The sequence below is a fragment of the Pocillopora verrucosa genome, chromosome 4, assembly GCF_036669915.1.
Source record: "Pocillopora verrucosa isolate sample1 chromosome 4, ASM3666991v2, whole genome shotgun sequence".
Lineage (NCBI taxonomy): Eukaryota > Metazoa > Cnidaria > Anthozoa > Scleractinia > Pocilloporidae > Pocillopora > Pocillopora verrucosa.
This window is the reverse complement of record NC_089315.1, coordinates 6,535,891-6,546,251: the sequence shown is the minus strand read 5'-3', so window position 1 is coordinate 6,546,251 and position 10,361 is coordinate 6,535,891. Positions and strand designations below refer to the sequence as shown.

Sequence of the window (10,361 nt, the reverse complement as noted above, 5' to 3'; positions counted from 1 at the left end):
GTAACGCGACACGTTCCGAATAACAACAAAAACGACAGTAAAACCATTACCAATGATAATAATAATGACAAAAACCGAAGGAAACGCTGTTACTTTGTAGGTGAGTTGCAGTTCTGTTATTAATCATAACGTAAGATATCTGTTAAAGTCATTTTCAAAGATTTAATTTGGTTACTATGATTTCCACTCGGTATAATATTAGACCATTCTAAGACATTGCACGTCAACGATCTTTGACATGCTTAATTGCCCTTCATTCAATCTAACTTTGTCATTAAATTCTGGACCCAATTTCTAACCACTTCGCATATCATTTCTGTGAGAAGTTTTCAAACTTACCCAAGAATGGGAACATAAATTTTTTAATGAGTACATTTGACCTTACAAATGCCTGATCTTTTGTATTAGGGTTTTCAACATGAAATATTCTGGAATCAAACCCATTCAAAAATCGAAATCAGGCTTTTTCAAAGTTTTACTCAATTATTTAAGAGAGTCTGGTGTAAGATTACGGACCTAAGCTGATAAGATGGTCGATTCTAATTATTTTTTTCGCTGGATGATGTATTGAAATTGCCGGAGATGTTATATTTTTTAGGTAACTTCTGGTGGTCGGTGAATATTTTTAATGATGTATGCTGTTGGTAAGGATTCACAAGTGAGCACGTGAGGAGTGCAGAAATAATTCAACTCTGTCGTCCCTCGGAATTAAGTTAATCTTTTCCCTTCGCTGTTTTATCAGGTGGTTATGGTTAAAGGAGACACAGTACTGGACGTGAGAGGACGCTGTAGCGCTGGACAGAAGGTTTGAATCGGAAGCGTACACTAAGATAAGACCCCACGAGGCATCCGTCCTTCGAACGGGCCTTAAAGATCTTAAATTGGACTCTTGCGAGCATAGGAACCTTGTTTTCTGTTTCGTTCTTTATTTTGTTTTGTTATTATAATTATTATTTTTTCTTTTGACGTGTGTTTGTATCATCGTTTTTACAATGATTTGCCTGGCACACTATCAATTGAGCTGCATAGGAGAATTGACGTAGTGGCAAAACACATAAGTCAGTGAAATTTTGATGTTCTTTGTCACTTTGAGATGCTTTTACTACCCTTCTCCTGACCTTCCAAACATAAATCGTAAAAGTGCAAATGGGAGGTGACTTTTGACTTTCTGAAGGACAAAAGATTGTGTATTGCTGGTACGGTATATTTAACCAGAGACTGTTTGGAAAATTTTCATTTAATTTCGTTTTTTCTTTTTACAAACCCTCTCTTTACTTTTCATCTGCTGATATATTGCTATTACAGGTTCTGGCATCGTTGATAATCAGATTAGCTCTGGCAGAAACATTCTGCCTGAACTGCGGTATTTTAACTCTCGACGAGCCGACTACAAATGCGAACCAATTAGCAGCGTAAGTTTCTTTGATAATACTGCTCAGCTTACTGCTGTGAACTGAGTAGTCTGTTGCTGTTTATACGTCAGATGTTTGCAGATTTTTCACGATTTGTATCACCTTATTAAGTTTTTGATCAGCCGCCCACAGTTGTCTTTAGACAGTTCTCGGGTCATCCTAGTTTGCTTTCAAAAATTTAATAAAAGACAGTTTCTTTTCATCCAGATGGGCCATTTATTTTGTTTGGAGGTGGTACGTTTGATAGTTGTCTTAGTTCGTAGGCCGTTATTTTCATGAGAGTTAGAATCGGAAAAGTGGGTAAATTTGTGTGGGGAAGAAAAACGAAAACAAATTTTATCATCGAAGAGGCACTGTTGTAAGGTTCTACAGGACCCACTAAATACCTTGTTTTTCTTATGAACAAATTTTCCTTGTTAGTCAGTGTGTTAGGCTTACTAATATAGTTGCCCATTGTTGCCTGGTTCTCATCAAATTTTTTTTTTCTTTTGGCTCTCTGACTTTGTAAAACAGATTTTAACCATATGACGCGTTCGTGGTTAGAGAAAATTTATTTAGTTCTTTATGTTGAATCTTAACCCTCACTGCGTCAAAGTATGACATTCTTCATGTTAGATTTGTGTTTCATCGCCAGAAAAGTCGAATCGACTCGCACAGTTGAACCGTTTTAACAGCAATGGTTGAATATGAAGACAGAGCCTTTTCAACTTTTAAAACTATAGACATCACTAAGACGCTCTAAGTAGTAAATCTCTTTAACTCTTTAATTTATTGCCAAAGTTTCTGCTGAAGCTTATTTCCTGACGCTAAATTTGAAATTTTCGGGTCGGGCTTCTCACGTGCTTTTCTCTATTTTGCAGTGGTTTCTCGAAGATAGTGAAACAGATTGTGGCTGCTCTGCACTGGGAGGAATCTTTCCAGTAGATTTCTTGTAATAAAAGGAAATTACATGTCAAGGCTCTTCACTGACGATAACTTGATGTTTTGCGTTAATATTGTACAAATTTAAAGATAACTGAAAGTTGATATTATAAGACTTCAAAGGAACATCGTGTAGAGTTTGATTTCCGTGTTATTAAGATTGTTGTTGTTAATTAAGATTCAATCATTTTCTGATAAAAACCATTCAGCGGTGAGATAGGAAAGCTGTATTTCCTTTCATTCAAATCCGAATTTGACGACAATTTGCAGGTTCTTACTCGAACACTGTCACTGTAACAAAACCAAGCTGAAGGATTCAAATGCTCCTCGAGTAAGTTATTGTCATCGTCTACAAACTCAATGCGAAATTTTATTATTTATGGAGCATTCGTCTCATCGCCTTCTCGAACGCCCTCCATGTAATATAATAAACGAATTATATTCTTTTGTGACTGCATCGAAAAATTTAGTTTTGCGGTACTGCTAACTTTTGCTCTTCGACAGGTATCATGACCGTGTGGTCTAGGACACTGGTTTAGGAAAAAATCTCTTCTGAGGCTTGGGTTGAACTCTTATAAACCTGAGTGAAACTCAATAGGATACGTTTTGACGTGATGACATTGCTTTAGTGTTTTGACACGAGATGGGGTTTTATAATAAAACATAAAAAATTGCAAATTATGACCGTAAAGTAAACAGGAAAATCAAAGAGAACGTAAGCTGCAAGTATATTTATTTCATTACAAGTGGTAAGAAAAAGGGAAGAAACTTGAATTCTACCATTGATATGTATTTTCTAAAAGGAATCTGAAAACTGCAATAGGATCTTTCGCAAGCCACCTTCATATGTTGCATCCAACATCAAATTGTTTCGAAGCTTGAAGCAAAAGATCAGCCGATTCCTCGGCAATTCGTCTACGATTATTTGATGGGAACGGGCTTATCCTTGCACACACAATGGTGATTTCCAAAGCGCTATTACCCTTAGAAGTCAAAATGGAAGGATCAGCGCCTAGAGAAATGTCTTCAGTACAAGCTGATTGCCACCTTGAGCAGCTCTATGTAACGCTGTGTATCCCTCTGCATCACGACACTCGTCTATGACACGGAATCCTAAGGGAGGGGCCTTTATCGCTTTCATAACGGGAAAAAGTAAAGTTATCACAGGTGTGGTACTCCAGAAGATTTTCTGACGGGCCTGTCGGCTTTCTAAATGCCAGCAGGTGGAATTCGGACGTGTTAAATGGCTTCCCACAGTCGATGTGAATGGGTGCATCAAATCGTTCCAAGATTACGTCCAGCCACTTGCCACCACTCTGAAGGCGAGCTAACAGTGGTGTTCGACCTTGCGCATCTTTACAGCGTAGACTAAGGCCCTTCGAAGGTATAAGGTAAGCAATTACTAGCTTGTGTACCTCAAAGGCGTGGCGCAATATATGTGTTTTTTCTTCGTCGCACGTCTGGGTTAAGTCAACCTCTCTTGAGAGGAGAATCCTAACTATTGAGTCGTGATACCTTTGGTTTACGGCCAGAATTATGTCTAAATCATCCATGTTGTTGCACCAGCTACACTCGCGCACTTCGGTAGAAAACGCCGTAGCAAAGTCTAGAGGGGTTTTCCCTTGAAGGTCATATAAATCTGCTTTTGCGCGTTTTTCAAGTAGCCGTATGACACAACACTCCTCTCCATTTTTTGCTGCGAGATGCAAGGCTGTTCTTCCATTTATATCCATCGCATTTATGTACGAATTATTTGATGATTCTATAATATCTATAAGCTTTGAACACTGAAAGTTTAACGGCAAAGTCCTATTAATGACATCAGAATCACGTGTCACCGTAATATCACCCTTTGACCCCAGAACTGTAGTAAACAACGAACCGTTCGCGATCACTCTTCGAAATAATACAATCGAATCGGCTTCATATGCATTCATGACAGTATAATGCAGAGGCGTCATTCCGTTTTCATCAGTTTCATAGATGTTCGCACCCATGTCTAACAGAGGTTTGATGTCTCGGTTGATTTTACAAATGGCGCTGCTATGAAGCGGTGTAGAGAGGTTTTTACTTTTCATGTTAAGATGAAGAGAAGTTCGTTGAGAGATGAGCCATCTAATTAAATCGTAATGCCCATGGCATGCAGCAATATGAAGAACCGTGGCCCCTTGGCAATCCTTATCGTCACTTTTTGCACCATACCGCAAAAGCAGGGACGCGACCTCAATATGACCGTATCTTGCTGCAAGTAGAAAGGGTGTGGTGCCACAATGGCACAGATCCCTTTCGTATTCTTCTAGCTCTCTTTTATTTAAAAATGTTCTCAGCTGATTACACTTCTCTGAGTTGTTGCAAACAGAGGATAAATTTTGAAAGCGCATACATTTTTGAGAAACTCTTGCACCACTTCTTATAAGAAGCTCTGATATTTCCACATGATTTTGTCTTATTGCTTCATGAAGAGGAGTTCGGCCTGTGAAGTCCTTGCAATGGATTGTATTATCTTCCACAGAAAGTAGTAATTTAACAACCTCTGTATGTTTTTCGGCGACTGCTAAATGAAGTGCACTTTGGCATTTGATTCTGTAATCATCGTCTGCCAAAATGTACCCATGTGAGTCGTTGAAGTTATTACTAGGCCCTGCCTGATATCGGACTTTGTTTCCAAGCCAGTAAAATATACCATCACATGGCATGCAGGTGTCCAGTATACCGATCTTCATGAGGAATTTAACAACGTCTGTATGGCCAGCGTGAGCTGCATATTGAAGACAAAGATGGTCTGCATTTGACCCACTATAGTACAAAAGCTGAACAACATCTAAATGTCCATTTTGTGCTGCGAGCTGGATGGCTGTCAAGTTAACACCATTTACTTCTCGAAACGAAGCGTTCCTTTTCAGAAGAGCTCGTATTACGGCTGTATGACCTCCCGATGCAGCTGCGTGTACCATGGTGGAGTTCCAAAGGGTGGTTTTGGCTCGTTCAATAGGATCAGTTGCAAGTACAGAGCTATCCATTAGAGAGTAGAGCGAAGGTGGTGGCTTTGTTCGGTGTTCAATGTTAGCTCCCTTGTTGATGAGAAATTCAACGTTTTTTTTGAGACCACTCTTTGCTGCAACAAAGCCAGGAGTAAAGCCGTAGTTGTCCTCACAGTCAACGCTATCAAACGCTGGAACAAGTAACTCAAGAATTTTTCTATTGCTATTTTCTGCAGCTAGATGGAGAAGTGTCCTGTTCTCGCCGTCAATAGAGGCATTTATGTAAGAAGCTTTGATATTGCCAAACTCTTCTAGAAAATTTTCGTCACCCTCTCCAAAAGTAACGTGTTGAGCTAAACGGTAGATGTCCATAGAAGAGTTCTGGGTCTTTTTTACAACACTTAAATAATATTCCGCTAAGCGTCTGTGACCACGTTTCAGACTTACATAGTATGGGTTTCCAAGGTTTTCATTGCTAGTGAGCCACTCTGTAAAGGAAAGGTGGAAAATAGTGATGGTGTTGTCTGCGCCATATCTGATAAAATGTGAAAGATCCTTAAGCGCGTAAACAAATTCATATTCATAGTCGATGTTTTCCTGCGTTCTTACAACTCGATACAAATCATCAACCGGCATCGGTTCAAATGCAGCCACCATGATCTCTAGAATGGCTAAAGCGGGCTTGAATTTCTCTCTGGAACCATAAATCCTTTTCAAGTACCTCTCGTAAATCCCACCAATTGTTTTTGGGATATGTCCGAAGTCATTATTCCTATCTTCTTTCCAAAAATGGAACATTTCTTTTACGTAAAGAAAATTTCCTTGGCTCTGGCTTAATAACCTGCTCGTCAGGAAAGAAATCTCTTCACCGCTACTAGAACCTAACATAGCTTTCAATCTTTCGAGAATAGAAGCGTCTTCGAATAGTTTAGCGGTGATAAAGACTTCGATGTCTTGTAAGTTTCGTGCATCTTTGGAAGACAAATACACTTTGGGAAAATGATTGAAGTGTTTTAATACATTTGAGTCATTGCGAGAAGTCATTACAAGCTTGATCCATTTTGGCAGCTTACTGGACGTTTCTCTGATAAACTGAACCACTGAAGTCCCTCCACTGTCTGACGAGCATTCGTCTAAGGCATCTATGATAATGAAATAGGTTTGAGGTTCACCTTTTAACTGCAAAAGTGGCGCCATCACGGCTTGTTCGAAGCATTCAAGCGGATCTCCTGAACAACTCTTAAGAACCGAAAGGATTAATAAGCTGTTAGAGACCAACATTCCATATTCTGGAACTCTTCTGGCCATCAAGTCGACTAAATTGCGAACAAATCGACCGGGGTCCTGAGTGGCTTTGTCTGCGTGCTTACATAAATGGTAACCAATGATTCTTTTGTGAATAAAAGGATTAGATGAACGAGAACAGATCAGATGGGCAGTCAGTGCAGATTTCCCTGCGCCTGGCTCACCAATTACTAGAACCCCACGATCAGTATCCTGTTTCATCAAATTCGTTTCCAGTTCATTGTAGAGCCAGCGCCGTCCAGTGAACCTTTCTCGGGCATTACTTAAGTAGCTTATGAAATTGAATTCCTTACTGTCAAAAGGAACAAAACCATCTTCCATCGGGCAACCTGAAAAGAAAAAAAAAAGATAAAATAAACTGAAAACAATTGCGTTGACAGTTTCGATGTTTATTTCGAATAACTTTGTTTTCTCTTACGTCTTAAGGTCTCCTCTGTCTCTTTCTCAGTGTCCAACAAATTAACTTAACCCCTAACTTTCGCCTCTCACGGTCGACCTCTTTGATGTACTGCCATAAAGGGTAGGAAGCATTGTTTTGCAGTCGATAGTTATCATGAAGTGAATTACTGGATAAAACAAAACACAGATAAGAGTAGTTTGAACGGTCCTAACTCGTCACCTTTACCAAAACTCGAACAGAAAGCTGTCCTTTTTACTCTCTATCTTTTCATTGGCATTGATTTGCCTCTAGTTAGATAATCAAATTAGCTGTTCATCCATATCTGACAGAGTCAAAACTCACCATCGTTGTAAGAGTTCTTACTTAAACATCTAGGGCGACTCAGGAGTACCATTAACAGCAACCACAGAGTGAAGTACTTATTCACGCCGCGAAGGTTGTCAAAGACAAACTGCTTTCCCCTTGTAAACATCCGTCTGACAAGGTTTGAAACTTGTGTTACATATGAAAGGTTTCGATTTGCCGCCTTCTCCATTCTTTCATCAATACTTTTCAGAAGCTTAAAGACCTTTGTCTGTCGGGTTTGCAAACTCAGCTGTTTCTTCTGTACCTTGTTGCTTACACCTTTGCAGTCTTTCTTGAAGGACTTTATTTTCCCTTTAATGTCATCCAGTTGACCTCTCACTGTCTCTCGGAAATCTGCCAGAACTTTTCTTTCAATACTACGTGCATCGAAATCCTTCTCCATTGCATCAATCTGTGCGAGGGCCGCTTTGGCGTCATTGTCAGAAATTAAGTTCGGATCTTGAAGGAGATTTCTTATCGCTGCAAGGGCATCTGCCTTTTCTCCATCTGTTAGCTCCTGTCTCGGAGCGTGTCCCCATTTGGTATTTCGCGTCTTTCGCACCTCCTTAACGAGATGGTGTTGTACGGGAAAGTGAGAACACCAGAAGAGAAGATTGGTCAATCCTGTGCAGTCAGTACTACTCGCGTCTATCACATCAACAGCGCTGTTCCCCAAATCGGACATGAAAAGTTTGGCTACCTCCCAGTAACCAAGGTTTGGATCTGTCCACTTGTAAGAGTCGCTTTGGCGCCACCTTGGAGAATTTGGTTTTCCACCTCTATGGTACATTAAAAGCTGTGTAGCCCAAGCACAAGAGTGTTTTAGGGGGTTTCTACAGGTGCAAGGGGGTGTAGAGGTAAGGTTTGCCATTAACACTTGATGAAAGGCTTTCATCTCCCTCTCGATGAAAGGCCTTAGCCCATCACACATAAGAGAAAGGGCGTGGCTTACAGCCAGCCAGTTTTGGTACTCTTTCTTCAGGATTTTTGATTGCCAGTTCGCTGCAGTTGAGCAAGACGTCATTGCTCATGAATGGTTTCCAGTCTGGTGAATATGACAATCTGCAACAGCAAGGAGATTTACTTTAAAATGGGAAGAGATAATAAACGTATGGAGAACCCTTCTCACCCATGCCTGCCCTACTTTGAAAAGGCGATCCCTTCATGCAGATGTAACGGTTGAGTGTATCTCTTGGCTGGATGCCAGTAGGTGGGAAGTTGTGAAGGATGTAGAAAGAGAAGCAGATTTATCAATCTATCGCTTTATATGAATGATTTTTTAAAGGTGTCACATTTCAATTCACGCGAAACAGCATGTACTAGTTCAAAATATAACAAATCTTGAGATGAGTTAAAAGAAATTGGAATTGATCCTCGAGAATTTTCCAGTCGCCCCACTTGGAAAACCTATCGGTGTTTTACTGACGCAGAGGACAACAAATTTTTTTGTACGAAGAACTTTCGCTATTGTTTGTTAAATGACTTGACGTTTTCTACCAATCAAATTCGCTTTGAGCTGAAAGCTTTTCAAAATATGATCATTTTGTCTTTGTTCAGTGCATTTCATATTGATTCATATTGGAGGAGAGAGACCGCACAGTATCTTTGGCCAGCGTTTATTGAGTATTTTGTGGTGTTGAAGTTTTACTTTACCTCTAAAATTATGTGAATTGATATTTTCAAGGCAAATAACTGTACCAGACGGAGGAACAGCAGAAAGCCTGACAATATGCTGTCTATTTTACATATTATTGTTAAAACACACTAAAATAACTTTTGTCTGAGGCTTTTTAAGATAGCAGAGGGGCTCTTTTGTTTTGCCTCGATTTATTAAAAGTAATAAGTTTATTACGATGGAATAATTTGAAAGCTAATGCTTCTTTTATTTTACAAAAAAGAAAACATTAAATGTCCCACCTCACCCCATAGATCCAAAAACTTTCACTCTTGCATGAGTAGCGTAGCTATGTTCAAATTTCCTAGCCAATGTCTGTGATTTCCGACGCTTCCGTCCGAATGTGGACGTTCCCGTCTGATTTCCAACGATTTCGTCCATATAAGATAAGACTAAAGGTCACTAAACACAAGCCATTGCTAAACGGCTAGGTTGCGAAGCACGATTCGATGTTTGAGGTAAACTGAAGACAATTTTCGGAAAGATTAGGTTTCGGAATCTCAAAACACGTACATTGTCATAATTTTGTATTTCTTTACAATGGCAACGATAAGGAATATATTATTTCAAGAGCATACTTCGCTTCCAGAAACAGAAGAGCAACTAGTTGAAATTTTAGTTCTTAGGTTGTAACTGAAACTTAAAGTGCCTATGACACAAAATTTTTTTTGCGTCAATATTTAGCTTATTATATGTACAAACCAATTCCGATAGAAGAAAGATTTCAAAAAACTTAAAACACAGTTTTTTTGGGCCATAAAGTGCTCTTATTTTGCCTGAAAAGTTTCCCGTGGACTGATAATTAGCGGGCGATGACGTAGAAACCTGTGAAAACTCTCAATCTCTCACATCTCTGACCATCTCTTGTAATTTTGTATCAGTCAGCGTTGAAATACTCTTGAAATAATGTCCGATAGCGATGTATGACTTATACATTACTACCTTCAGCAGGCTCTACTGAGAGTTTTGATACATCGTACCTAAGTAGTAAAGAAGAAATGGAAGTTGCACGTACGGTTCAGCCCTACGAAGGAGAACCGCGTGCGTCAAAGGAAGATTTCGACGACGATAACGCGCGCTGTCATTGGTTGAAAGAGCGTGCTGTACGAGAATATTGTGCAGAGCTAAAGCTGTCACGCCATCTGCAAAATTCAGGTGTACTATATCCGACTTTCTCCGGGACTTCTACCTAGTTTTTTTCGGAACAGGCAAGTCGGCAAATAGGAACAGAAGAACCCAACAAAGGTTTGTAAACATGCCAGGCGCCGTAATTGACGTTATTATAACGTGAGCAGAGACGAAAATCCTCAGAGACTAAACGA

At 39.7% G+C, this 10,361-nt stretch overlaps 1 protein-coding gene across 1 annotated transcript; it reads right to left on the bottom strand.

The window, feature by feature from the left end:
- Positions 1-3,175: 3,175 nt before the first annotated feature.
- On the bottom strand, positions 3,176-8,436 carry LOC131773554 (ankyrin repeat domain-containing protein 50-like). The gene is given in 4 exon segments (XM_066164762.1): positions 3,176-3,348; positions 3,351-3,481; positions 3,483-6,948; positions 7,362-8,436. Coding segments are annotated over 4 exon segments (4,797 nt in total). The 5' UTR covers positions 8,389-8,436.
- Positions 8,437-10,361: the final 1,925 nt, after the last annotated feature.